This window comes from Staurois parvus, unplaced genomic scaffold (genome assembly GCF_062004578.1).
Source record: "Staurois parvus isolate SC_StPar_1 unplaced genomic scaffold, SC_StPar_1.0 ptg000538l, whole genome shotgun sequence".
NCBI classification, from domain to species: Eukaryota; Metazoa; Chordata; class Amphibia; order Anura; family Ranidae; genus Staurois; species Staurois parvus.
The window spans coordinates 3,449,445-3,477,343 of NW_028318334.1; the positions used below are offsets into that span (position 1 = coordinate 3,449,445).

Below are 27,899 nucleotides of genomic sequence, written 5' to 3' on the forward strand. Positions count from 1 at the left end.
GGCCGCTGAACACCCACGATTTTGCCATGATTTTACCATATTTAGGGTGTGTTTTTCATAGGTCATGTGACTAAAAAAACACACATCCAAACACAACGTGTGCGTTTTTGATGAATTTTCAATGCTTTCAGGCCTGGTTCACACCAATGCAATTTGAGTTTTGTCCATTTGCAGTGTGTTCTGCATTTTTGCACATGTTTTTGATGTATTTTTTAATGTGTTTTGCATTTTTGGAATTTTTTTTTTGCCAACTTGTTGCAGGGCAGATCAACAATGCAAAATGCATCAAAAAAGCAACGTGTGTGTTTTGTGCATTTTTGCTGCATATTCAGTGCATTTCAGGCCAGTTTCCACAATAATGCAGTTTGCATTTTGTCAGTTTTGCGTGTGCGTTTTTGACACTTTTTTTAGTTTTTTTTCTTTTAATGCGGTTTTTGAATTTTTTTTGGCAACTTGTTGCTGGGCAGATTAAAAACACAAAATGCATCAAAAATGCAACATATGTGTTGATGCATTTTCAATGCATTTCAGGCCTGGTTCACACCAATTTGTGTTTTGTCAATTTTGCAATGCTTTTTGTAGTGCGTTTTGCATTTTTATACGCAAATTTGTTATTGAGGAATGAAATGAAAATTCTGGTGCCAAAACCGATACTGAAAATTCATAATGCATGTGGCCAAAAACCGAACCGAAACCGAAATGTCTGCGTATGTGGGGGTGGGGAGGCTCCAGGTTTTTTTTTTCTACTTTCATGTGTATTTTTATTATTTTTTTTTTAACTTATGATTTTATTGCTATCACATAGGGGACCAATAGTCCCCTATGTGATAGCATATGAGTGACAGGTCCTCTTTGTAGGGGGGAGAAGGGTGGGGGGCAGTGTGTGCAAGGAGGGGGCAGGAGAGGAGCAGTGTATACAGTGAGGGAGCAATGTATACAGAGAGGCTCCCTCACTGGCTGTCACTATATATCTCCTAGATTGTAAGCTCGTAAGAGTAGGGCCCTCTTACCCCTCGTACGCTGTCTGTCTTTGTTGTACTGTGCCATGTATTGTCCCCCCCTATTGTACAGCGCTGAGCAAACCCTTTGGCGCTATATAAACTCGTAGTAATAATAATAATAATAATAATATATCCGTGCCGGTTTTTAAATGCAATTTCCAGCTTTTTTTTTTCTTCATGGTAGCTCACAGAATTAGCTGTCACTTTCCCTGGAGCGAAAGGAAACTTAGTTTATTTTGGAGATAAAAGAAACAAACCGTAAACTTTGTTTCTTTTAGCTTGGGGGGGGATGTGACAGCTAATTCTCTGAGCTATAATGAAGAAAAAAAAAAGCCTGTAATTACATTTAAAAACTGGCACTGGCATATAGTGACAGCCAGTCACTGTATACACTGCTCCTCTCCTGCCTTTCTCAGCCGCACCCTACCCCCCCCCCCCCCCCCCCCCACATACACATTTTGGCCAACTTGTTGCTGGACAGATTAAAAACGGAAAACACATCAAAATGCAACACGTGTGTGTTTTTGGTGCTTTTTAAATGTATTTCAGGCCTGTATGCAGTTCATTTTGCGTTTTTGCACGCGCCTTTGTGACACGTTTTTCAATAAATTTTGTGGGTTTTTTTTAATTTTTTTTCCCCAACATGTTGCTGGGCACATTAAAAATGCAAAATGCATCAAAGAAGCAAGATGTGTTTTTTTTTTTTTATGCATTTTCAGTGCATTTCAGGCCTGTTTCGACAGCAATGCAGTTTGCGTTTTGCACGTGCGTTTTTGATGCATTTTCAATTCATTTCAGGCCTGGTTCACACCAATTCAGTTTGCATTTTGTCAGTTTTGCAATGTTTTTTTGTAGTGCGTTTTGCATTTTTGTATGCAAATTTATGACACATTTTTTGATGCGTTTTTTAAATGTTTGTTTTTTTTTTGGCCAACTTGTTGCTGGAGAGATTAAAAACGCAAAACACGTCAGAGACGCAACACGTGCATTTTTGCTGCATTTTCCATGCATTTCAGGCCTGTTTTCACACCAGTGCAGTTTGTGTTTTGTCCATTTTATAGTGTGTTTTTTGCACATTTTTGATACGGTTTTTGAATTTTTTTTTTTTTGGCTAACTTGTTGCTGAGCAGATTAAAAACACAAAACATCAAAAATGCAACACCTGTTTTTATGCATTTTTAATGCGTTTCAGGCCTGTTTCACATCAATGCAGTTTGCATTTTGTCCATTTTGCAGTGCTTTTTGCAGTTCATTTTGCATTTTTGCATGCGCATTTGTGGCACATTTTTTTATGCGTTTTGCATTTTTTAAATGGGTTTTTTTTTGTTGGGCAGATTAAAAAAGCAAAACATGCGAAAACGCTTCAAAGCATTAAAAAAGCACTACATGCATTTTCTGCAGTATCTCCATTGAAGTCTACTGAACCAAAAATGCTACGTTTTGCATTTAAAAAAGTCCCTGACCTTTTCCAGCAGCTCAAAAAAGCATAAATGTGAACGTGTCCCATAGGAAACCATGTTAAATGCAAAAAGCCTTAAAAAAACACATTGGTGTGCACCAGGCATCAATGGGGAGTTGCGTTTTTTTTTTTTAACTCGCCAAATATACACCATAACTGCAGAAAGCAGGATTTTTTTTTTTAACACCGCACAACAGACCAGTGTGAATACATGCATTGAATTTAAAGGGATGCATTTTTCTTTTCTTGTGTTGCTTTTTTATAAAAAAAAAAAAAAAAACATTTTAAAAACTGCTCAGTGTGAAAGCAGCCTATTGTTGCTGAAAATAAATTCATATTTATTTAAATTCATTATATTAATTAAAAAGTTGAAAATAATGTAATATTTTTATTTAAAAAAAAGTAAGTTTTTAAGAAAACTGTCCATTTCGGTTTTTGGCCAAATGAATCCTGAATTTTTTGTTTCGGTCCAAGAATTTTCATTTTGGTACGCCACTTCTTCCATTTGCCATTTACTTATACAACCAATGCTAGAGGCAGTCGGAATGATGTGAAGTTCATTGCCCAGACCGGGGCAGGAATGAAACCTAAGCTTAGGTATACACATAACCCCATGGGCTGAATGAAAGCACCAAGTCTATACAGTATAGATGGATGGATCTCCTGCTGCAGCTTTTGCATTTTGATCGCTGGCAAGGCCTGAACAGCTGCTCTAGCTGATCGGATGCAGCTGCTGTTTGGCTGACAACTTTACACCCAGATTCCATAATATCTCAAATGAGGGATGTTGGCTGGGAGGTGGCCAATAGGGCCATCAAAGTAGCAAAATTTGTATAGTGTTTGCCCAGCTTAAGAATGGTTCTGCTCATTGATTTGAAATACTGACTGAGTTGTGCAAGAATCCCTGACTAACCGAGACATCATGGTGTGTAGTGTGACTCCTGGGGGCCTTGTCATGTTGTTTTTGTTAAACTCATTATAACAACAAAAATCTCATTGACATCAGACAATTGTAAATCACAAGGTCTGACTCCCTAAAGCCCCCTTTTAAAGTAGTGCAATTTCATTTATTTCCTTCCAATGTAATTTAGCGTCCAATCAAATGTAAAATGATCCCTTGCAGTGGGGCTGCATCCAATGGCTGATTTTGTCTAGAGGAGAGGAAAAATGTTTTTAATTACCTGATCCTCCGCTCCCTCGCGTTCTAGCGGTGGACTTTCCCTTGGCATCATCACGATCAGTGCAAGGCTTTGGACCCTGCTTTGGTCTTGATACCAGGACCTTAGACCGGTGGAGTGTTTGGGATAAGACACTGGGGGGGCTGGTTTAGCTGCAGGAGAAACAGGGTTGAGTAGGTAAATCTTTTTTTCTTTCCATTTAGACTTAACTGTGCAATTAAAGGGCACAGCCCAACTGCAAGGGATAATTATTCAGTTGCCTGCAGTTGGGCTTTAAAGTGGTTGTAAACTGTAGATCTGAAATATTCAACAAGCAAATCCCTCTATAGTGTCTACTAATTAAGAACACTAAGTGTCATTTCTGTCCGCTGCTTCATTCCTCTACTATCAGCATAAATCGTTTATGACCAGTTTGCCCGACACCAGGAGAAAAATGGTGACGGGTTGGCACAGCCTGTGATTGACAGCTTCAGCTCTGTTCCTGTGTGCTGTATGAAGGAGGGGGGGGGTCTGTCCCTTCCCTCTAATCCGCTCTCAGAGCTCTCCTCACTGATGTAATTTCAGCTCTCAGCCCTCTATTTTTCAGAGCTGAGTGATCGTGTGTAAATTCTGCCCTTTTGAAAGATGGCTATAGATAAAAAGGTACAACTTATGTAGGAGCATCTGATTCATTGCTGTGTATCACCTGAGGCCAGTCACTTCACTGGGTGTATGGAAGGGCTTACTGCCACTTTATGCAACAAATGAACAAGTTGTTCCTGCACTGGACCATTTTGCTACTAATTGCCATGTAGTCTCGTGCCATCTGGTCTATGGAAATCCATGATTCCTACCTCCATATATGTCACCTAGAGTGAAACAATCAACTTCTGACTGTTAATAAATTTTCCATCCCCCATTTCTGTGTTTTCTGTAAAGTAAACTTTGATCCATTTGCTTTTATTATCCACCTGAGCATGTTTACTCTTGAGGCTAAGTGGAATGTTACTAACACCTCATTGCTTTTCTGCAGGAAGAGGAGTTCTATGTTTGTATCTATGCAGCTCGGGAGGGGGATTATGTGTTGTTCCACCATGAAGGCGGTGTGGATGTCGGCGATGTGGATTCAAAGGCTCAGAAGTTCCTGGTTGGTGTTGGAGAACGTTTGACAGAGCAAGATGTGAGGACTCACTTGTTGGTCCATGCAGCGCCAGATAAGAGAGAGTGAGTAAATGAAGACTGCAGGACAGTAATGGGTATTTTAGGTGGATCTAAAATATTTATATACAGTCAGGTCCATAAATATTGGGACATGGACACAATTCTAACATTTTTGGCTCTATACACCACCACAATGGATTTGAAATGAAACGAACAAGATGTGCTTTAACTGCAGACTGTCAGCTTTAATTTGAGGGTATTTACATCCAAATCAGGTGAACGGTGTAGGAATTACAACAGTTTGCATATGTGCCTCCCACTTGTTAAGGGACCAAAAGTAATGGGACAATTGGCTTCTCAGCTGTTCCATGGCCAGGTGTGTGTTATTCCCTCATTATCCCAATTACAATGAGCAGATAAAAGGTCCACAGTTCATTTCAAGTGTGCTATTTGCATTTGGAATCTGTTGCTGTCAACTCTCAAGATGAGATCTAAAGAGCTGTCACTATCAGTGAAGCAAGCCATCATTAGGCTGAAAAAACAAAACAAACCCATCAGAGTGATAGCAAAAACATTAGGCGTGGCAAAACAACTGTTTGGAACATTCTTAAAAAGAAGGAATGCACCAGTGAGCTCACCAACACCAAAAGACCCGGAAGACCACGGAAAACAACTGTGGTGGATGACCGAAGAATTCTTTCCCTGGTGAAGAAAACACCCTTCACAACAGTTGGCCAGATCAAGAACACTCTCCAGGAGGTAGGTGTATGTGTGTCAGAGTCAACAATCAAGAGAAGACTTCACCAGAGTGAATACAGAGGGTTCACCACAAGATGTAAACCATTGGTGAGCCTCAAAAACAGGAGAGCCAGATTAGAGTTTGCCAAACGACATCTAAAAAAGCCTTCACAGTTCTGGAACAACATCCTATGGACAGATGAGACCAAGATCAACTTGTACCAGAGTGATGGGAAGAGAAGAGTATGGAGAAGGAAAGGAACTGCTCATGATCCTAAGCATACCACCTCATCAGTGAAGCATGGTGGTGGTAGTGTCATGGCGTGGGCATGTATGGCTGCCAATGGAACTGGTTCTCTTGTATTTATTGATGATGTGACTGCTGAGAAAAGCAGCAGGATGAATTCTGAAGTGTTTCGGGCAATATTATCTGCTCATATTTAGCCAAATGCTTCAGAACTCATTGGACGCCGCTTCACAGTGCAGATGGACAATGACCCAAAGCATACTGCAAAAGCAACCAAAGCATTTTTTAAGGGAAAGAAGTGGAATGTTATGCAATGGCCAAGTCAATCACCTGACCTGAATCCGATTGAGCATGCATTTCACTTGCTGAAGACAAAACTGAAGGGAAAATGCCCCAAGAACAAGCAGGAACTGAAGACAGTTGCAGTAGAGGCCTGGCAGAGCATCACCAGGGATGAAACCCAGCGTCTGGTGATGTCTATGTGTTCCAGACTTCAGGCTGTAATTGACTGCAAAGGATTTGCAACCAAGTATTAAAAAGTGAAAGTTTGATTTATGATTATTATTCTGTCCCATTATTTTTGGTCCCTTAACAAGTAGGAGGCACATATGCAAACTGTTGTAATTCCTACACTGTTCACCTGATTTGGATGTAAATACCCTCAAATTAAAGCTAACAGTCTGCAGTTAAAGCACATCTTGTTCATTTCATTTCAAATCCATTGTGGTGGTGTATAGAGCCAAAAATGTTAGAATTGTGTCGATGTCGCAATATTTATGGACCTGACTGTATATATACAGTTGGGCAAAAAAGGATTTAGTCAGCCACCAATTGTGCAAGTTCTCCCACTTACAAAGATGAGAGAGGCCTGTAATTGGCATCATAGGTAGACCTCAACTATGAGAGACAAAATGAGAAAACAAATCCAGACAATCACATTGGCTGATTTGGAAAGAATTTATTTGCAAATTATGGTGGAAAATAAGTATTTGGTCAATATGAAAAGTTCATCTCAATACTTTGTTATATATCCTTTGTTAGCAATGACAGAGGTCAAATGTTTCCTGTAAGTCTTCACAAGGTTGGCACACACTGTTGCTGGTATGTTGGCCCATTCCTCCATGCAGATCTCCTCTAGAGCAGTGATGTTTTGGGGCTGTCGCTGGGCAACACGGACTTTCAAGTCCCTCCAAAGGTTTTCTATGGGTTTGAGATCTGGAGACTGGCTAGGCCACTCCATGACCTTGGAATGCTTCTTACGAAGCCACTCCTTCGTTGCCCGGGCGGTATGTTTGGGATCATTGTCATGTTGGAAGACCCAGCCACATTTCATCTTCAATGCCCTTGCTGATGGAAGGAGGTTTGTACTCAAAATCTCACGATACATGGCCCCATTCATTCTGTCTTGTACATGGATCAGTCGTCCTGGTCCCTTTGCGGAGAAACAGCCCCAAAGCATGATGTTGCCACCCCCATGCTTCACAGTAGGTATGGTGTTCTTTGGATGCAACTCAGCATTCTCTCTCCTCCAAACACGATGAGTTGTGTTTCTACCAAACAGTTATATTTTGGTTTCATCTGACCATATGACATTCTCCCAATCCTCTTCTGGATCATCCAAATGCTCTCTAGCTAACTTCAGACGGGCCTGGACATGTACTGGCTGAAGCAGGGGGACACGTCTGGCACTGCAGGATCTGAGTCCCTGGTGGCGTAGTGTGTTACTGATGGTAGCCTTTGTTACGTTGGTCTCACCTCTCTGCAGGTCATTCACTAGGCCCCGCCGTGTGGTCCTGGGATTTTTGCTCACCGTTCTTGTGATCATTTTGACCCCACGGGGGGAGATCTTGCGTGGAGCCCCAGATCGAGGGAGATTATTGGTGGTCTTGTATGTCTTCCATTTTCTAAGCCTGCTGCTTCATTTTTTCACTTTGATTTTCGGGGTAAATTCAGTCCTCTGTAGGTTGATAATTTGCATTTCCATCAAACGATGGGGCATCCTTATGTTCCTAACACATTACCCAGTCCAGATCAGTATAGATATCCAGCATGATATTTTTTCCCCATTTGAGATCTGATGTGTTTTCAAAGTGTTCCTTTTTTTGAGCAGTGTATTTACAGAAAAGGATGTTACAAAGACATAAAGAGAACAAAACCGCTACATAGAAATAAAAGGAGGTGAAAATGGAGAATACTTGCAGAGTCCTTGGTTTTAGCAGAGTCCAGTTGTCCAAGCAAAAACGTTGCCGTGGCTCTCATGTCCATTAAGATGTTCCTTGGTTGATGTTAAACGAGAGCTCGCTTACCAGGTCCTGTCATCCTCTTTTCTGTGATATCAAAGGGTGTCGCCAGAGACGAGCTGATCAATAATCCAGTTTAAGGGATGGGTGCTGGGAGGCCACCACGTTAAGACCAATTCCAAAATACAGTTTTACACTAATCTTAATAACTTCCAATAGTGCAGGTGGTATTATAGAAACTGGCAGAATATTATTCAGTAATACCAAACACAGCACACCTTTGTCACCCATGAGGCAGAAGACTGCTTTCTCTCTTTTCGTATGTGCTAGGGTAGTCATGAATGACCTTAATTTATTCGGTATTATATTCCCCATTCAAATATATACCTAATATTAATGTGTTCTGTTCCTGTTGGATTCTATGAATTGTATGTGGAATTGTTAAGCTGTGGAATAGACATTTTATGGCACGCTCTACATTCCTAGAGCTTTAATGGCCTTGCAGGTCATGTGTGACAGGCTTGACTGAGTTATTATGGTTTTACGGTAGGGCACAGGGAAGAGTTTTTCATGGTTCCTGGAAACAGACATCATGCCAAGACTAATTAGCTGTTTACAGCTGGCATTCAGGCCTGGACTTGCAGGAGGAGGGAGTGAGCAAGATCACTGCTCATGAAAAACAAAATGGCTGAGACCTTAACAAGATGGTTGTCGCATACAGCTTCCATGTCCCTATTGCGTACAATCGTTACACCTCCCAAAAATGCATTAAAAAACTTGTGTGAAACAACACAAAGCACACTGGGAAACGCATCAATCTTAACCTTCTTAGGTGTGAACCAAGCCTTATAACAGATTTTAGCAACTATTGTGAACTGTACAAATATTTATGTTTGGCAAATTTTACTCAGTATCCTAACGCCTAATGGCATTCTTTTAAAATTTAACCATCTTTTATGATCTTGCCAAATCCAGATAAAACAGAGATCCCCTTTATTTCTGTTAGGGCACATTTGCTGTTTTGACATTTATGAGACCTTTCATGCAAAAGTAATTTGTGAGCCTGCTGTATCTCCAGCTCCTTATCATGAATTAGATTTGAGGGCAAGGTTCACACAAATAAAGGTCGTGGACATGCATTGTAACTATGGAAAGTCATAGCAAATTTGGAGAGATTTATACCTTCAACTGTCCTTGAGGTTCTAGGTCATTTTTGTTTCTACAGAGAATTTTCTGCAGTTTGTCAAAAAATGACATGCCTACATTTCAGAGAATTGTGTAATCTGACACAAATCAGAGTAGTTCAAACTCTGCAAATAATGAAAAATTGTAAAAAAAATTGCTAAAAACTGAAGAACAATATCTGCCTATAAAACCTAGATTTAGTCCTATTATATCCCACTTTCTGAGCTTCCTATATTTTCACTGAATATGTCTAATAAATTAAAGTGAACCTGTGCTCTGACTTTGGACATTAGGCTTTTTACATATTCTTAGGAAACGGTAAAGTAAAGCTTTACAGCAAACTCTCACTGACCGCTCTAGCTGCTTGTATTGTGTAGTAATTCATTTTCAAAAATCACAAGAGTAAGAGCCAGATTTAATGCAACAGAAAAAATTGAATTCCACTTTAAGTTACTTTTTATTCTATTTTTCAAGTACTTCCAAAATGCACATTGAATTTCCAACCTGTGTAATGTGAACAACAAAGTCTGTGAGTTATGTTTGCATGTACTGTAGAGCTATTCATCCACAAAGTTTACTCCAGAAACACTAATGTGCTTTTAGTTCTTCTCCCAGGTAGCTCAGCTAACCATACCTTCCCAGAGTGTATGCTCTGTATTTACACTGAAAATTAGAAGGCCGATGTGTCACTGCTGGGAGGGGGAGTAGGGTAAACTGAGATCCTGAGATCAGGACTTCAATAATGTCAGTGCTTTTGCTGTGAGTTTTAAGGATGAATTGATACACTGTGCCTGCAGATATAGAGGTTATCCCATGCTTAGTTTAAAGCGGATTTACTGTTTGCTAACAATAATTAACTGCTTGGATGTCCAAAACCCGGCCACTGTTTCTCTTTAAAAGATAGGTGTGGAATATTGGTAATCGTTCAGTGATAAATTGTAAATAAATAGTAATAAAATGGTTTGAGCTTTCTCTTTTTTTTTTTTTTTTTTATTACTGTAGTTTATTTAATACTTTCTACTTTTAGAAATGTGTTTAATTTCTGTATCTTATAACTTTTTGCTAACCAATTTGAAATGATGTTTGCAGTGTCCTTGCCAGCTTCATAACTGGACTGTTCAACATGTATGAGGACCTGTTCTTCACTTACCTGGAGATCAACCCACTCGGTATGTTCTTTAATTACAGTAACTTAGTAGCTGATGCTCAGGTGCAAGATATATTCCAGACTTTCCCAGTTTTCACACCACCATCCCTGTGCATTGTTTGAGTAACATCTGTTCAGAGAAAGGAGGATAAACTCAATTTTCTGCATAAAGAAAGGTAGCCAATTCCCCAATCTGGCCTAAATGCAGATATAAATTGTCAGAGATACACCAGGAACGGATGTGCTCTCTTTTCAGCATCTGTCCCAGATATTAAGGGCTCATTTACATGGGTATATGTGTATTTTCTGCACTTAACGCAGGTTCTTACTAGCAGAAGATGCTGCGCAAAATATGCGTAAGGACTAGCGTTTAGGTGCATTTTATATGTGTTTATATGGGTAATCTGTCTAAACACATATAAATCTTCTTTCATTCCAGTGAATGACTATGCATGTATATCTACATGCATAAATGTGTAATGCATTTAGCCATGCACAGAGAAAGTAGGATACAGCTGTTCTCAGAGCTGCACAGATCTGCAGATTTTAGGCGTGTACGTGTAAAAATGCATACATGTGTAAAATCTGCGGATCTGTGCGGCCCTGAGCACAGCTGTATCCTACTTTTTTGTGCAAGGCTAAATATTTTCACACGTAGGCATGGATGTTTGCATGGGTTTGCATGTTTTTTCAGCCCTTGTGAATGAGTTCTTAAAGTGAACCATACATTGCCCAACTGCATTTATGTGCTCTATAGTTGCACCTACTTGAGCCAAAGAAAAAGTCCTGTGTAAGTTCCAAGTCTGTCTGAGCAGAGAGCTGAGAATGCTTTCCTAAGTCTGAATGATAGAACTTTGGCCTGTTTATTGGCTGTCCAAGCACCAAGCTCTGCCTTCTGGGAGAAAATTGATACTCCCCTGTGACAGATCGTCTGGCACCCCTCCTGGGTGCGTCCATCAGAGAACTGCTTCCTCACCACTGGGACACAGGACCAAGGTATTATAGCTGGGCCCCTAAGGACTAGACAATACTAGCTTAGTTGCAACTGGAACTGCTTATTAACAGAAATATGTTTTTTTATACACTTCAGAAATAGGGGCAGTCCCCACAAGAACAATAAAAACAAACCTTACACATTGGGATAAACATCACACACTGATTAGATAAGGAGCTTAAGTTGGAACCTCCAGAAGGAATAGCCAACAGACAGAAACAATAGGTGACTCAACTAACAATGGGACAACAACACAACAGTAAACACATGACAACTCCAATAAAAAGATTACAGCAAGAGACTTCAGCATCAGGTTGTTTTGAGCTGATTATATTAACATCTGCTTAGAGTCTCTGAGATAGGAGGGGGTTGAAGCAGTCAATGCTGGTTTGGGCACAGAGAACCCAAATCTATACCCTGGTCCTCCAGTTCTATGAGTCTGTGTGTTTTGGGAGACATGGACTTGACTTTGAAGTAAAAATATTCCAAAAGGTCCCCCAGACACACACCTACCAAAGAAAAGAGCCTCCTCAAACACCAAGGCCCATAGTCCGTATACAAAAGAGTAGCCTGCAGTCTCCTCCAAAAGACCTGGTTGGGTGTATCTCATCCCCTATACCTGGAGATACATGGTATTCCACTTCAATCCACTTAGCAATCAGAAGGTAACTATTAGAAGAAAGGGGCTTTTTTAGTTTACCAGTTATAGGCAAAGTCTGAGTTCACCTGTCCCCAGACTATGGACATTAAACTATATACATATTTACAACAAGCAGTATAACTGCTTTAAAACAAGTCCTTCCTCTCATCTCTAGTTGATTTCAATGTGAAGTTCTTCATTCACAAAGATCTCAACAAAGACTGAAGTCCGGCTTCAGCTGGTTTCCAAAGTTTACCACAAGTTACAATCTGATTGTATAATTTTCTTTTGGATCTACCAACAAGTAAGTATTGCAAGATCCTGCCTGTATGAATTGGTAGGTCTTCATAATTGTAAACTGAAATGTCATTTTACAGAGCTTGTATGGACAGAAATTGTATGGACAGATTGTAACATATATGCTGAACCTTGCAGTTTGCAAACATCTGCTGCTGTGAGCTTTTGAACTTGCATTTTTCCACAAAAGTAATACATGCAGAGATGAATGAGGGCTTTTATAAAGTGCTTTTACTGCTTGTTCATAATCTGTAAAATACTTTATTGTGCATGATCTGAGCACATGTTCACATTAAAGTCTACCCTTTCAGTCTCCAGAAATGTAAGCATACTCTTCCACAAGTGGAAGGTGACAGCCAAGAGAATATGTATGCCAGCTAAATTTTGTATAGTGGGAACTTCTTGGTTTTGCTTATTAGGCTACATGCACTCAGGCAGGAAAATGCTGCTTTTAGAAAATCAATACCAATTGAATTTTGGGTAGTGGTTGCCACCATCCCCAATAACATGAATTCTAACCAAAAAACCTCTCATGGGATTTTGCAGGCAACCAAAAATGTACAACAATCAAAATTTGTATCAAAAAGAACATAATCTTTATGACATACATTAAAACCAACCACCTTAAATGTGGCATAAATTAAAAACTTGTACAAATATATTTTTCATTCTATAAAGTGTAATTATAATTATATTACTCTATATGTAATAAAGATTATGTTCTTTTTGAAACAAATTTTGATTCTTGTAAATTTTTGGTTGCCTACAAAATCCCATGAGAATTTTTTTGGTTAAAATTCTGCTTTTAGAATAAAATTTTTCTTTTTTTTTTTTTTTTTATTTGTGCCTTTTAAGCTCAGCTCAGTATTAACCAATGTGTCCATGCACTGTGTGGCATTTTTATATTGGTGTTTTAGAGCAATGTTTCGGGGCATAAAAAAAATGCCCCAAACCTGCATTCAGAGAGAAATGTATTTGTGTAATTGAAGCATATGTGCTCATAAATGTGCATATATGCCTAATTTCAGCCTGCCAATGGCTAGAGCAATTTAATGTTCTAAGTATTAGACTAAAATGATGTGCATACGTTTTAGGTGCATGATTGTATGTACATATGTGCATCAACATGTGCAAATACGTAGCAGACTGAGCATTTTTTGATTGAAGTTTGATTGAGTAAAGGGGCATTTTCAATAAATTTCAATAAACCCGTGTGCATCTCCATGGAGGGGCAGCCTGAACTGTGGGCTTGTATAGATATAATTAAACAATGGGATAATACATTATTTTCTGAACATACAGAAATGAACAAGAAAATGTTATTTTATGTTTGTTTTCCTCTCTAGTTGTGACCAAGGATGGCGTGTATGTTTTGGATATGGCAGCTAAGATAGATGCAACTGCGGACTACGTATGCAAAGCTAAATGGGGTGATGTGGACTTCCCACCTCCCTTTGGAAGAGAAGCTTATCCAGAGGTGAGAGCTGGTTAGGAAAATGTATATTCGATATAGCAGAGCAAATGGGGGTTCTTGAAAAGTTCAGTAATGCAAATCAATTAGCATTTGATTTACTGTAGTTAGATCAATGTAAATTACTACTGACTGCTTTCCCTAGGCTAGCTTGCAGGCTTTCTGCAGCACTTTAGTAAATGAACTCGGTGGAATGGTTGACATAGTTCAGTTTTCCACAATATGTTATAGTGACAGTGACATCTGTTCTTGTTAAAATTACTGTATTGTCCTCCCAGCTTCATTGCCAATATCTAGTTCTCTTTTCCTAATCTTCACTGGTACAAACACAATTCCATACAAGCTGTTTCACCATATTTCATTCTTGTGGTAGCTCACTGGTTGTCAATACGTAAGTACCATATTTTGAGCTCCATAAGACTCACCTGACCATAAGATGCACCTATGTTTTAGAGGTGGAAAACAAGAAAAAAAATATTCTGAACCAATGGACTGCAGGCATAGTACAGGAAATGACCAGACACTGCGGACACAGTACATGAGATGACCAGAGACTGCGAACATAGTACAGGAGATGACCAGAGACTGCAGACGTACTACAGGAGATGACCAGAGACTGCGAACATAGTACAGGAGATGACCAGAGACTGCGGACGTACTACAGGAGATGACCAGAGACTGCGGACGTACTACAGGAGATGACCAGAGACTGCGGACGTACTACAGGAGATGACCAGAGACTGCAAACGTACTACAGGAGATGACCAGAGACTGCAGACGTACTACAGGAGATGACCAGAGACTGCGGACGTACTACAGGAGATGACCAGACACTGCGGACACAGTACATGAGATGACCAGAGACTGCGGACATAGTACACGAGATGACCAGAGACTGTGGACGTACTACAGGAGATGACCAGAGACTGTAGATGTACTACAGGAGATGACCAAAGACTGCGGACGTACTACAGGAGATGACCAGAGACTGCGGACGTACTGCAGGAGATGACCAGAGACTGTGGACGTACTACAGGAGATGACCAGAGACTGCGGACACTGTACAGGAGATGACCAGAGACTGCGGACGTACTACCGGAGATGACCAGAGACTGCGGACGTACTACAGGAGATGACCAGAGACTGCGGACACAGTATAGGGGATGACCAAGAGACTGCAGACAGTATAGGGGATGACCAAGAGACTGCGGACAGTACAGGAGATGACCAGAGACTGTGGACAGTACAGGAGATGACCAGAGACTGCAGACGTACTACAGGAGATGACCAGAGACTGCGGATGTACTACAGGAGATGACCAAAGACTGCGGACGTACTACAGGAGATGACCAGAGACTGCGGACGTACTACAGGAGATGACCAGAGACTGCAGACACTGTACAGGAGATGACCAGAGACTGCGGACGTACTACAGGAGATGACCAGAGACTGCGGACGTACTACAGGAGATGACCAGAGACTGCAGACACTGTACAGGAGATGACCAGAGACTGCGGACGTACTACAGGAGATGACCAGAGACTGCGGACGTACTACAGGAGATGACCAGAGACTGCGGACGTACTACAGGAGATGACTAGAGACTGCAGACACTGTACAGGAGATGACCAGAGACTGCGGATATAGTACAGGAGATGACTAGAGACTGCAGACACTGTACAGGAGATGACCAGAGAGTGCGGACGTACTACAGGAGATGACCAGAGACTGCGGACACTGTACAGGAGATGACCAGAGACTGCGGACAGTACAAGGGATGACCAAGAGACTGCAGACAGTACAGGGGTGGAATTGTGCCCCCCCAGAACATCTGAAACTTTAGGAATGTGTCTCTGTTCCTTTTTTCATATGTGCCATGGTCTGTGTAGATGGAGGTCCTGCTACAATATACATGAGAAGTAAAAAAATATATATATAATGATACAACGCACCTCCGTATTCAACAACACAATTCTATAGATGTGACCAATGTTAGACTCCCAATGCTATACTTGTTTGTGCAAAATGATGATATATTGTGTTTCCCCCCTACAACCATAACCAATTACATTCATAAATTGTGACAATAAAACCAAGTGACAGTATGACATAGTCCAGTAATGTAAAGTCTCTGTTTTTCTTACAAACAATGCTTCTTTATCACTTGCATAATCTACTCCAGTGCATTCAGTCCCACATCCTATGCAAACTCTCTGGAAAGCATTTTACACATTTGAGTATAGACGTGGAAATATAGTATTAGTCACTTTGTATAATTTGTGGGTGTATAGGGGTTTGCGCTGTATCATTATATATTTTTTTCATAGGTTGTACAGTAGAAATGATCAGGCCACACACTGATGCTGTCACCGATGTCAAACCGGCTTAAGCCCTGGTTCACACTGAATCCGACTTTAAAATCATGCTACTTTACTTGAAATGGCGCAATTTCAAAGATGCAAACCAGTGCGATTTGTACCTTCGATTTCACTGTAGTTTGCACCTTCATTTAACAAGTCAATGCAAGTCGCAATGAAATTGGGAAAAAAGTAGTGGAGGAACTATTTTTGAAATTGTGCTACTTCACATTGCACTGATTAAAACAGTGCCATAGAAATACATTAACTATGACTTCAGGTGCGATTTGTAAACTGCATGTTGCACCTGAAGTCACACCGGTGTGAACCAGGGTTTAGAAGAGAAGTTCAGGATATTAAAAAAAACAATCACACTCACCTAGGTGGATTCAGCATCTATCCAATGCTATACCTGTCCACCGCCAGCTCTAAGACTGAGAACTGAGCAATCCTAGATCACCGATCGCTCAGTTCTTGGTCTTCAGTTAGCAGAGGGCTCTTCCCCTTCAGTGCTCACTGCAGAGTGGGGCTCTGAAGGGGATGGGAGCCGCTGGCTCAGACTGTTAGGGACTTGGTAAGAGGCTGTGCCAGCTGTGGGCCTAGGCATCTGAACAGATCCTGACTTTACAGTTGGGATCCACCCAGAGTCTGGACCAGCCCTGTGACGTCAGCCAACAGCGGGCTTTACCCCATTGTCATCTGAAAACGGGTCACAGGAGTGCACAATGAAGTGCACTCCTGTGACCCATAGAAGTATATCCAAAACAGATTTGGCCCTACTTCTTTTAATATAATAAAAAAAGGATTCACAAGAAGAAAAGGGAACTTTCTGCACACCAATGATGTTATAGATTCAGACATCATTTTTTTTTTTTTAAGCTATCACTATGGCAGTTCCCACCCTCCAGACCTCGCAACATATAATCTTGCCTGTTCACCTCTCTTCCCATATGTTTCACATCACAAAGGGCATAGCTACCATTGATGACACATTTGTGTGATTTACTGTATATATTTGAAATGCTGCATTTTTTTATCATTTTTTTTTAAAAGGCAGCACAAATTTTTATTGCATTTTTATACATAAGGTAATTTGCTTTTGAAGTGATGACTAAAAACGTGGGATCTGCTTTATGAGTGTCTTCCTTTTGGTTTTTCCAGATTGGTCTACATTTCTTTAGAGCGGACAGTAATTATATGGTTTAAGGACCATTTTTAGAGTGCACACCCTTCTTTAAAAAGCTGCTAATGATCTTTGCAGATTATATATGTGAAAGGATACTAGAGATGTAGAACCTGAGATTCATTATAACGTCTCTGGTGATAAGTCTGAGAACTGTTTGTTACTGTAACTGAAGACCGTTGACCCCACTCCTGGCTCAAAAATGTTTCTCCTTTGGACACGGTTTTTCTGAACATACAATTTTCACCATGACAAAGGTTTCATTGACATGCAGTCTATATTTAAATAGCGCCAACAGTTTTCACAGTGCTTAACCACTTCAAGTCCAGACACTTTTACCCCCTTCCTGTCCAGGCCAATTTTCAGCTTTCAGTGCTATCACACTTTGAATGACAATTGCGTGGTCATGCAACACTGTACCCCTATGAATTTTTTAGCATTTTTTGAGACAGATAAAACTTTATTTTGGTGGTATTTATTCACCACTGGGATTTTAATTTTTTTGCTATATAAATGAAAAAGTCCAAAAAAAAATTTAAAAAGTGTTTTTCTTATAAATTTTAGCAAATAATCTTTCTTCATAAATCTTGGCCAAAATTTATTCAGCTATCTTTTTAGTAAAAAAAAAAAAAATAACCCAAATTAGTTTATTCGTTTATAACCAAAAATTATAATTTTTCAAAAATATTGTTTACATTTTATTTTTTTATAATATTTGTGTTTTTTTTTGTTCTTGTTACCATACTATCACCCTAGCAGTACAGTGTCACCATAGTGACACTGTACTACTTGTGGGGGGAGCTGAAGATTTTTTTTTACACTGATTGCTTTTACACCCATAAAGGCTGTAAAAGCAATATTTTCTCCTTCTCTCTGGCTGCATTCTTGAGAAATACTGTGAGAGCTGTGATTGGTCACAGCTTGTCACATAGTATAAGGCTGTTGTGAATAGCTTTGTACCATGTGACCTCTGATCATTCACAGATTTCACTAGTAGTAAGCAATGATGTCAGGAAGTGACATCTTGCTTACTACTATTCATGTGATCACTGATTGGCCAATCAGTAATCACATGATCGGGACCTCACACAGAGGTCCCGTACAGCATCGGATTGCGGTGCTGTGCGCTCCCAGGGAGCTCGCACAGGCTGTAAGTGTGGGCGCCGTTTATGAACTGCAACCTGCTCCTGCACTGCTCCCGACCGGCCGTTTATGTACATGGGTCGGACAGGAAGTGTTTAAAGTGTTGCTAAAGCCAAGTATTTTTTTATTTAAAATAATAAACGTTATAATCACCTGCTGTGTGCAATTGTTTTGCACAGAGCGGCTCCAAACCTCTTCTTCTGGGGTCCCCCACTGGTGATCTTGTGTGCCCATATGGAAAGCTGCTTGCTGTTGGTGCACACGGTACATGTTCACTCTTGCACTGCGTGCGTCTATGGAGCCGCACTCCATAGACGCACACAGCCTGGCTTGGCTCCTCCCCTGCTTCCTTTTCACAGCATTAGAGTGTCAGCAGCAGGAGCTAATGGCTGCCCGAGTCCCTGTGTAAAAAGGAAGAGAGGAGAGAAGAGATCCAACTGTGCACAACACTGGATCAGTTGAGGGCTCAGGTAAGTAGTTAGGGAGGTAGGAGAGGGTAAAAATCTGTAAAACATTTTTTACAGTAATGCAGGGAATACATTAAGGTTAAAATCATTTTAGGACCACTTTACCAATATAATGGGGGACAGTACGATTACAATACAGAAGGAATAGGAGGACCCTGCTCTTGGAGCTTACAATCTAAAAGATGATACCTATGAGGTCATAAACCGCATATAACTTGTAGTATCATTTACTGGTATGGACCAGGTAAGGCGCAGTCATTAGCATTTCCATTGCAGCTTTTGTCCTAGTATACAAACATGCTGTTCAGGATTAATAGGTAAATCTAAGCATTTCTTGTCTTCATGCATTCATAGAGCGTTCCGAGTATGCCGCAGTCATTCCATTAGCTGATTCTGTGGAAGCTTGTATCTCCAACCCCCATCTCATTGCTGTAACTCAATTTCCTTGTTTTAATAAATCACCCTAACAAGATTTTCCTTGGAGATCAGACTCTTCAAGGTCGCCTCAAGGTGATTTATGAGTAGAATGTAGTAGAATGAACTCTTCTATAAATTGTTTATAATGTGATGAAGTCTATGAGCAAGTCATCTGCAGCCCGTACGTAAATCAAATGACACCAAAATCCTTAAAGCTGTGACATTTGTCTTCAAGATATGATGTATAGTTTTGGAGCTGAAGGCTGTGTATGTTCTCCGGAGAGCATTTCTCTCTGTCATGGGTGTGTTTCAGCTTTGCCTTGACAGCAGATCAATACCAATGTGCAGCAGTTTTATAGGACATGAGTGGGCATGCATCTGATACCACATTATGGGATTAAAGGGTTTGTCCACCAACAACTTACATTTCAGCTTTTTATAGATGATGGAGAGTTAAACCATCTGGCAATTTTGTAAGTCTCTGGAAGTTGCATACCTTCTAAAACAATTATGACAGCTTTCCATGCCACTTCTTACATTTTTTAAAGAGTAACTCCACTTTTGTTGAGGAAATATGCACATTGCAGGGATTATAACAAACTTTTTTTTGCAGATTCCTACCTTTTGTTATTCTGAAGAAATAGCTGTTTGTCTTTGATGACTATAAAACCACACCCACACAGAATCACTCTGCACATGCACAGTGAGTTGCTGCACCTGCAGGGCTCTAGCGAGGAAAGTGGCAGGGTCTGCATCCCTTTAGACATGATTTTTCCTTAGTGACACTGTACTACTTGTGGGGGTGGTGAAGATTTTTTTTTCTTCTTTCACACTGATTGCTTTTACACCCATAAAGGCTTTAAAAGCAATAATTTCTCCTTCTCTCTGGCTGCATTCCTGCAGCCATTGACAAATACTGTGAGAGCTGTGATTGGTCACAGCTTGTCACATGGTACAAGGTTGTGTGAATAGCCTTGTACTATGTGACCTCTGTGAGCATTCACAGATTTCACAAGTAGTAAGCAATGATGTCAGAAATTACATCTTGCTTACTACTATTCATGTGATCACTGATTGGCAAATCGGTGATCACATGAATCAGGACCTCACACAGAAGTCCCGTACAGTGATCTGTGTTCTGCTGTATCTCCGGAGGACACAGCAGGCACCGATTGCAGTGCCGCGTGCTCCCAGGGAGCGTGCACAGGCAATGGATGTGGGGGGACGTTTAGAAACGTCCACCCGCTTTGGCAGAGCTCCCACGTGGCCGTTTATCTACATGGGCCGGATGAGAAGAGGTTAAGAACATGCTTTAACTGCATTGGCAGTATGGGACTTATTTGAAAATGTTTAGTTTTTCTAAGCTGTTACTGCTTGTTAATTTTGGTTAGGATTAGGATTGATCTCACTTAAACACCTGTTCCTCGCTATTACAGGAGGCCTATATTGCAGACTTGGATGCCAAGAGTGGTGCAAGTTTAAAACTTACCATCCTAAACCCACGAGGCAGGATCTGGACTATGGTTGCTGGTGGAGGAGCGTCTGTTGTTTACAGGTTTGCAGACAAGTATAATATAAACATGTTTATTCTGAATTGAAAACCTTTTTAGATGCTGATATAGATAATAGCTATTGAAAAACTTGAGAAGAATGCTGTACGTTGCATTTTTGGATGAGGTAAGGTAAGTTTCTATTCCAGCTTTCAGCCCCTGGCGGAGGGTTCTTTCCTTACCTTTGACTTGCCACCCACAGGTAAAGCTCAAGTTTTCTCATTCTGCTGACTGGGAAAATAGTCCCCATTTATTTGTGGAAGTCACTAGAGACTGCAGAAATGCTTTCTCATTCACACTCTATCAGACTAATCGTAGGAATAAATGGAAAATTCACTGCAGCGAATGACATACCAAGCATGCCTATGAAGCTGGAGAATGTCAAGGCTTAGTGAGGCACCAAACTATCACATTCTTCCAAACTGAAAAGATCTGTTTTGGGTAGAATTACCCAATGTGTGCCGTTTGATCAGTTATATACCAGGTTCAAGAGCAGCCAACTAAATTCCTGTAGGAACCAATCAGGTGTGCTGGAGTTCACAGCCAGCATCACCTTATGCCAGTAATGTGGGCAACACAAGACTTAGTGTTTAGCATGTCAGCTTTGCAACACTTGGGTCCTTCATTCAAATCCCAGCCAGTACACTCTTTGCCTGTTCTCTCTCTGCTTGCGTGGGTTTCCTCTGGGTACTCCAGGTTCCTCCCACACTTCAGAGACATGCTGGTAGGTTCATTTGGCACTTGTCTAAATTGGCCCTAGTGTGTGTGTTGGTGTGTGCATGCAGGGATTGAAGTGAATGTACAGTATGTAAAATGCTGTGTAAATTGTTGGTGCTATATAGATGCCTGTAATATGCATTGCAAACTAACATTATGAAAGACTTGGGGTCCTTTCACAGGGAGCGGACCTGTTTAGCGGATCCACTTGCTCAGCGGGGTATCTCTCCGCTGATCCTCACTAAGCAAGCGGATGATAGCTCTCTGTCTGTTCCGCTGCTGCAGAGGAGACACAGAGCTGCTCGCTCTCCTTAATTGGTGGTCGGTTGAAAACAGACCGCCTGTCCGTTTTCATCTAATCCGACGGATGGCAGGGGCATTGGATCCGTCCCTTTTTGGTGGATCGGATGTCGATGGGTGTAAACGGAAATGTCTGCTCCACAGAGTTCTGTGTTGAAAAACAGGCAGGCGGACCTGATCGGAACATCCGTGTGAACGAGCTGTTACCTTAAAGTGAAACTATACCGCATTTGAGCACCACAAACCAAAAATGCTTTTAAATTAATTTTTAATATTCAAAACAATTGTATTTATTTTGTTGGGAAATCAATATGGAAAATACCTCCCTAGCATTTCTGGCCATGGCCATCTTGAATAAGGGCAGATGATTCATGTAGCATTTACTTCCTGGAATCCATCTGCCCTTAGCTGTGGCAAGCAGGCAGAAGGGTGTTTTTAGCTGAGAAAACCCCTTCTGAAGACAACTGGGATATATGACATAATTTGCCTAGGCATGAAAACCAGGAAGAAACTGAAGAGATGTAAAAAAAAAATTAAAACAAGTAAACATGATATAATTTCCTATCTATTTACTAATGCTAGCAGCATAAGGATTTAAAATGGTGAATGTTGATTGAGAGAGCGAAGTTTCACTTTAAGATGAAGCCCTCCAGTGGCACTCTATCACCACTGACATGGCTTCCATTTTCACCCAGTCTTCCTTCTGGGTTCGCATGCTCCAGCATGCGCACTGGAGTCAAGGTGACAGCACAGAATTTTAGAACGCATGTGCCGGTGATGCCCTTTGCGTCAGAAACAGTGAACATCTCCTAAATGGTGCATGTTTAGGAGATCTTCCTTGTACCTACAGGTAAACTTTATTATAGGCTTACTTGTAGGTGCAATTGTCCTAACGATGTTTACTATTGTTTTTAATTGAATAAGCTGAACTTAGAAGCTGATTGGTTACCATGCACAGCTGCACCACATTTTGGACTCTCCGGTTCTAGTAAGTAAACTCCATTGTGCATTTTGTAAGCTTGTGGTCAGGAACTATAAAACGATATTTTGTGTTGGGCAGTTAATTCTCACTTGTTTATTGGTAGTATATAATTAGCAGGACAAAGTGTAATATACAGACAAAACTAGCAGAACATTAAAACAAGATTTAGGTATGGACTTTCAATTTTTGAATAAAGTCTCCAGTCACCACACTGGTATTTTTATGTGGAGTTCTCTCTGTCATTGAATAGAAGATTATTTTCTTTTTTTTCCCTAGTGACACCATCTGTGACTTGGGCGGAGTAGACGAGCTTGCCAACTATGGGGAGTATTCTGGGGCACCCAGTGAGCAGCAGACATATGACTATGCCAAGACTATCCTCTCCCTTATGACAAGGGAAAAGCATCCTGATGGTAAATACTTAAAAACATATATGATGTGGCAGAAAAATACCAAAGAGGCCTCTGACACTATGAAGACATGTGGCACTAAAATACCAAATACTCCTTTAAGGCTATGAAAAAGATAAATTCACATATTTTTGCTAGAAAAAAAATGTGCATTTAATTTATCCTTTCCAAAGGAGCCTAAAAATAATTGCACCTCCGATCATGCATGCAATGCAAGGCTCCTGAAAACTCTTCTTCTAGCTCTTTGCTTGTACCCATGTATGCCTTGCAGTTAGAGAAGGAAGTGTCAGTGGACTACAAGTGCGCTGATTACCTCACTTGTGTCCATGGTGGCAGATGGGACATGTAGTTTATTCATTCACAGATGAATGACCCAGTTGTGTGGGTGGAGCCACACACAGCTGCACCAATTTTAAAAGTGACAGTGGCTGCAAGGTATAATAATGGAGCCCCACACACTGAGAAGGGGGATGCTTAGCAGCATGTTACACCCGAAATATGGGTGTAACATGTTAGTAAATTTAAAGGCCAACTGCACCTTTACTAACTGCTGACATTATATCATCCGGTGTTGGCCGGTTCAATAGAAACCATCCAACATTCGGCCGAACAGGCATGCTGGACAAACAGCATCCGATTGGTGCTGGCAGCTAATGACTGGTGTGTTCTGGAGGGGGGGTCCAGTCCCCTTGTCAGAACACAATAGCTTAGCGGGGAGATTGTTGTACGAAAATCAAATAGTAAAGTGAGTTCCTCCAGAAATTTTTTTTTTTTTCCTCTTGCCCTGCTGGGCTGAACGGGATCAAACTGATAGTGTGTACCCAGCATTAGTCATGTATAGTTTTGCATGTACTAAATGCAATTTCTCCTGCGCTCCGGGACCCAGGCCGGTGGTGAGTAGATCAAATCCCAACAAAACAGACTAACCAAGGCCCTAAATCTGGCACAGAATACAATTGGTAAGTTGAAAATAATTGCCAATCACATCTTTTTTTTTTTTTTCTTTTACTTTTCATTTTTTTAATCTGCACTTAAAAATTACACTTCCTTTATGTTCGATTCTTCCAAATTTGGGACTTGGTGAGATCTTTAATTATTTTAGTTCCCAATAGTTCATATTGTGAAGAGAGCATACAATGAGAATTTTAGCAAACGTTTTTGCTTCCTCATATTGATTCATTCTTGTAATTGTGTTTGATTTTTCTCTCTAGGTAAAATTCTGATTATAGGGGGCAGTATTGCAAATTTCACTAATGTTGCTGCAACCTTTAAGGTGAGGTTTGAGAAATGAGATTTACAGAAAAATTAGACAGACATCTTTTGACTCAAACCAATATTGATCTCTTTTTTGAACACCAGGGTATTGTAAGAGCTATTAAGGATTGCCAAGGACCACTGAAGGAACATGAAGTCACAATATTTGTGAGGCGAGGGGGACCAAACTATCAGGAGGGGCTTCGCGTCATGGGTGAAGTAGGTGAGTGGGTAATATTTTTGTTAACAACAAGTGCAGCATTACCAAAAATCAATATCCGTGTATTAACATCACGGTAACATACGTGTATTATTCCCTATATATCAAGTCCATAAACCAAGAAATGTGAATGATAGTTAACCACTTGTCTACCAGGCACTTATACCCCCTTATTTACCAGGCCAATTTTCAGCTTTCAGCGCTGCCGCACTTTGATTGACAATTGCGTGGTCATGCAACATTGTACCCATATGAAATTTTGATCATTTTTTTCTCACAAATAGAGCTTTCTTTTGGTGGTATTTAATCGCCACTGGGCACTTTACTTTTTGCGCTATAAATAAAAAAGGTGCAAAAAATTTGAAAAAAAAAAAAGTTTCTTTGTTTCTATTATAAAATTTGTCAAACAGGTAATTTTTCTCCTTCACTGATGTGCGTTGATAAGGCAGCACTGATGGGCACTGATAGACGGCACTGATGGGCACTGATAGGCAGCACTAAAGGGCACTGTCAGGCAGTACTGAGGTGGCACGGATAGGCGGCACTGATAGACAGCACTAATGAGGTGTCACGGATAGGCGGCACTAATATGCAGCACTGATAGGCGGCACTGATAGGTGACACTGATGATGGGTACTGATAGACGGCACTGACTGGCACAACCGCTGGGCACTGACTGGCACAACCGCTGGGCACTGACTGGCACAACCGCTGGGCACTGACTGGTGGCACTGACTGGCAGCACTGGTGGGTGGCACTGGTGGGCAGCACTGGTGGGTGGGCACAGGTGGGTGGCACTGGTGGGCACAGGTGGGTGGCACTGGTGGGCACAGGTGGGTGGCACTGCTGGGCACAGGTAGGTGGCACTGCAGAGTGGCACAGGTGGATGCACTGCTGGGCACAGGTGGGTGATCTGCTGGGCACAGGTGGGCAGAGTTAGTGGGCGCACTGCTGGGCACAGGTGGGCGGAACTTGCGGGTGGCACTGCTGGGCACTGATCATCAGGGCACTGATCATCAGTGCCCTGATGATCGGTGCCGATCCTCACTCTGACAACTGCCAGTTCTCGGCAGTACTTTCCTCACGATCTGACAGCGTGAGGAAAGTGCAGCCGAGAACCGGCACTTGCATTTCCCTCTGATCAGCGTGTCATTGGACACCGCTGATCAGGTGGTAAAAGGCCGCTGGGATTGGCCTTTTACCACATCACGTGATCAGCTGTGTCTGTAGGACACAGCGATCACGGAGATCGCCGGGTGCGCGCCCCCTGGGGCACGCAGGAGAGCGCGTTCTGGTGGGACGTCATATGACGTCCACTCAGAACTGGCCGGCCGCAGTGCAGCCGTCATTCGGCTATCTGCGGTCGGCTACTAGTTAAGCTTCAAAATTGTATCCAACAATTCCACTCTTCTGGGAGGGTGAATAAATGGAAGAAAACACCCAATAATTCATGCTCCACACCATGTGCCAGACAGGATCCTTACCAGATGTATTTGACCACTGTAAAATAAATGGTCAGACCGTGCATATGGGGTTAAATTCTCCTCAGAGGTGCCGACTTCTATGCATCATGGAATCTTTTTCATATTTCCCCGCAAACAATACCACATAAAGGAGACTCACATTTGCGAAACATTTAAAATACAACAGTACCACATTTTACAATCATCCAATCAGTAGAGCCATCCATCACTTTTGGTGGAATGTGCATGATGACGTCATACCTGATAGCTCGCCCTGCGCATTTCAATGTAAAAGACTTCACCAGGTGGTGTGGCCTGGTAATATTTCTACCTGTAGTATGACCAGTCCCCTTAAATTCTACACCGTTACGTGTCTTTTTTTTTTTCGTTACAGTTTAATTGAACCCAGCACAAGTCACCTTTTGTGAAGAGTATATAAAGCTGGCCATGCGCTGATAGAAATTGTGGCTTAATTTCCCCTTTTGCTGATATCTATCATTTTTTTCTTTTTGTCTCCCACAGGAAAAACTACTGGAATTCCCATCCATGTGTTTGGCACAGAGACTCACATGACAGCCATTGTGGGCATGGCACTGGGCCACCGACCAATCCCAAACCAGCCTCCCACTGCAGCACATACTGCAAACTTTCTGCTGAATGCCAGTGGCAGCTCTTCAGTAAGTGAGATAAACTGGTGCTACAAATACAGTTTGATGCACCTCCAGGGTGCTGTTGGCTTTGTAAAAAATGTGGCTAAGGGTTTGTTCACACCTGTACAGACATGCAGTTTTCTGCACTGTACAGTCTTTGACAAGGAATATAGAATACTTTGTTCACACTTGAATGCAGCCTTCGGGTGAGCTGCATTGTGGTGCAGAAATCTGCAACATGTCAGCATTTTTCTGTACCAAACTGCAGCTCACTCAGCTCCATTTCTCCCTGTATTTCTACGCTCCAAAGCCAAGCTATAATGCATGCGGACGGTTTGAATTCCTCTAGTAACATTTCAGTAACGATCAAGAAAAAACAACAGTAAATCATCTTCTACACTTTACAAAGGCAAGGCATCACCAACCAAAACGCCAGCCAAAATGGATGCTTCCTGCATGCTAAATTATGCACAAAGTGAACAAGCCCTAAAAGTGTGTTTCTGTGCACCAGTACACAGATGAAAGCACTGCAACTAGGCTTTCACATGTTAGATACACACATCTACTTAAATATTTTGGAAATCAGACCTATTTTGGACTCTGTCCACGGCCTTTATATCAGTAGTTCCATTAAAAGGTATGTTCACCTTTTCACAAAAAATTAAAAGGTGAACTCCATATATCCTGGCCTTCCCTCAGGACCCTGCTGCACATAGCAGCTGTGATTTTCTGTGCTGCTTGTGTAGCAGTCCATACACTGAAATTCACAGCCCCGGAGTGAGAATCCATCATAATACTTGCATGGGCAAACATTTATTGGTCAGTTCAGCCATGTGACTGTGCTAACCAGTGAGAAGTGCATGTTAGGCTTCTTCTTCCAGTAAGGTGTCCCAGAAGAAAGAAGTGGTTCTCATTCGTCAGTGTGGTCATGTGGTTGAGCTGACCAATGAGCAATTGTCATTGCAAGCATTATGATGGGTACTCACTCTGGAGGGGGTGTACTGAAGTGTATGGTGCATGGACTGCTATACCAGCCTCATGGGCCATCA

General features: G+C 41.3%; 1 protein-coding gene across 2 annotated transcripts in view; it reads left to right on the forward strand.

The window, feature by feature from the left end:
- The window catches only part of ACLY (ATP citrate lyase), a 109,972-nt gene that overhangs the window by 41,562 nt on the left and 40,511 nt on the right, over positions 1-27,899 (forward strand). For both annotated transcript variants that reach the window (XM_089690637.1, XM_089690638.1), the window contains exons 5-12: positions 4,651-4,841; positions 10,278-10,357; positions 13,613-13,743; positions 20,741-20,859; positions 23,130-23,266; positions 24,475-24,536; positions 24,623-24,740; positions 26,723-26,877. In XM_089690637.1, coding sequence (XP_089546763.1) covers positions 4,651-4,841; positions 10,278-10,357; positions 13,613-13,743; positions 20,741-20,859; positions 23,130-23,266; positions 24,475-24,536; positions 24,623-24,740; positions 26,723-26,877 — 993 coding nt within the window. The remainder of the gene's footprint in view (positions 1-4,650; positions 4,842-10,277; positions 10,358-13,612; positions 13,744-20,740; positions 20,860-23,129; positions 23,267-24,474; positions 24,537-24,622; positions 24,741-26,722; positions 26,878-27,899) is intronic.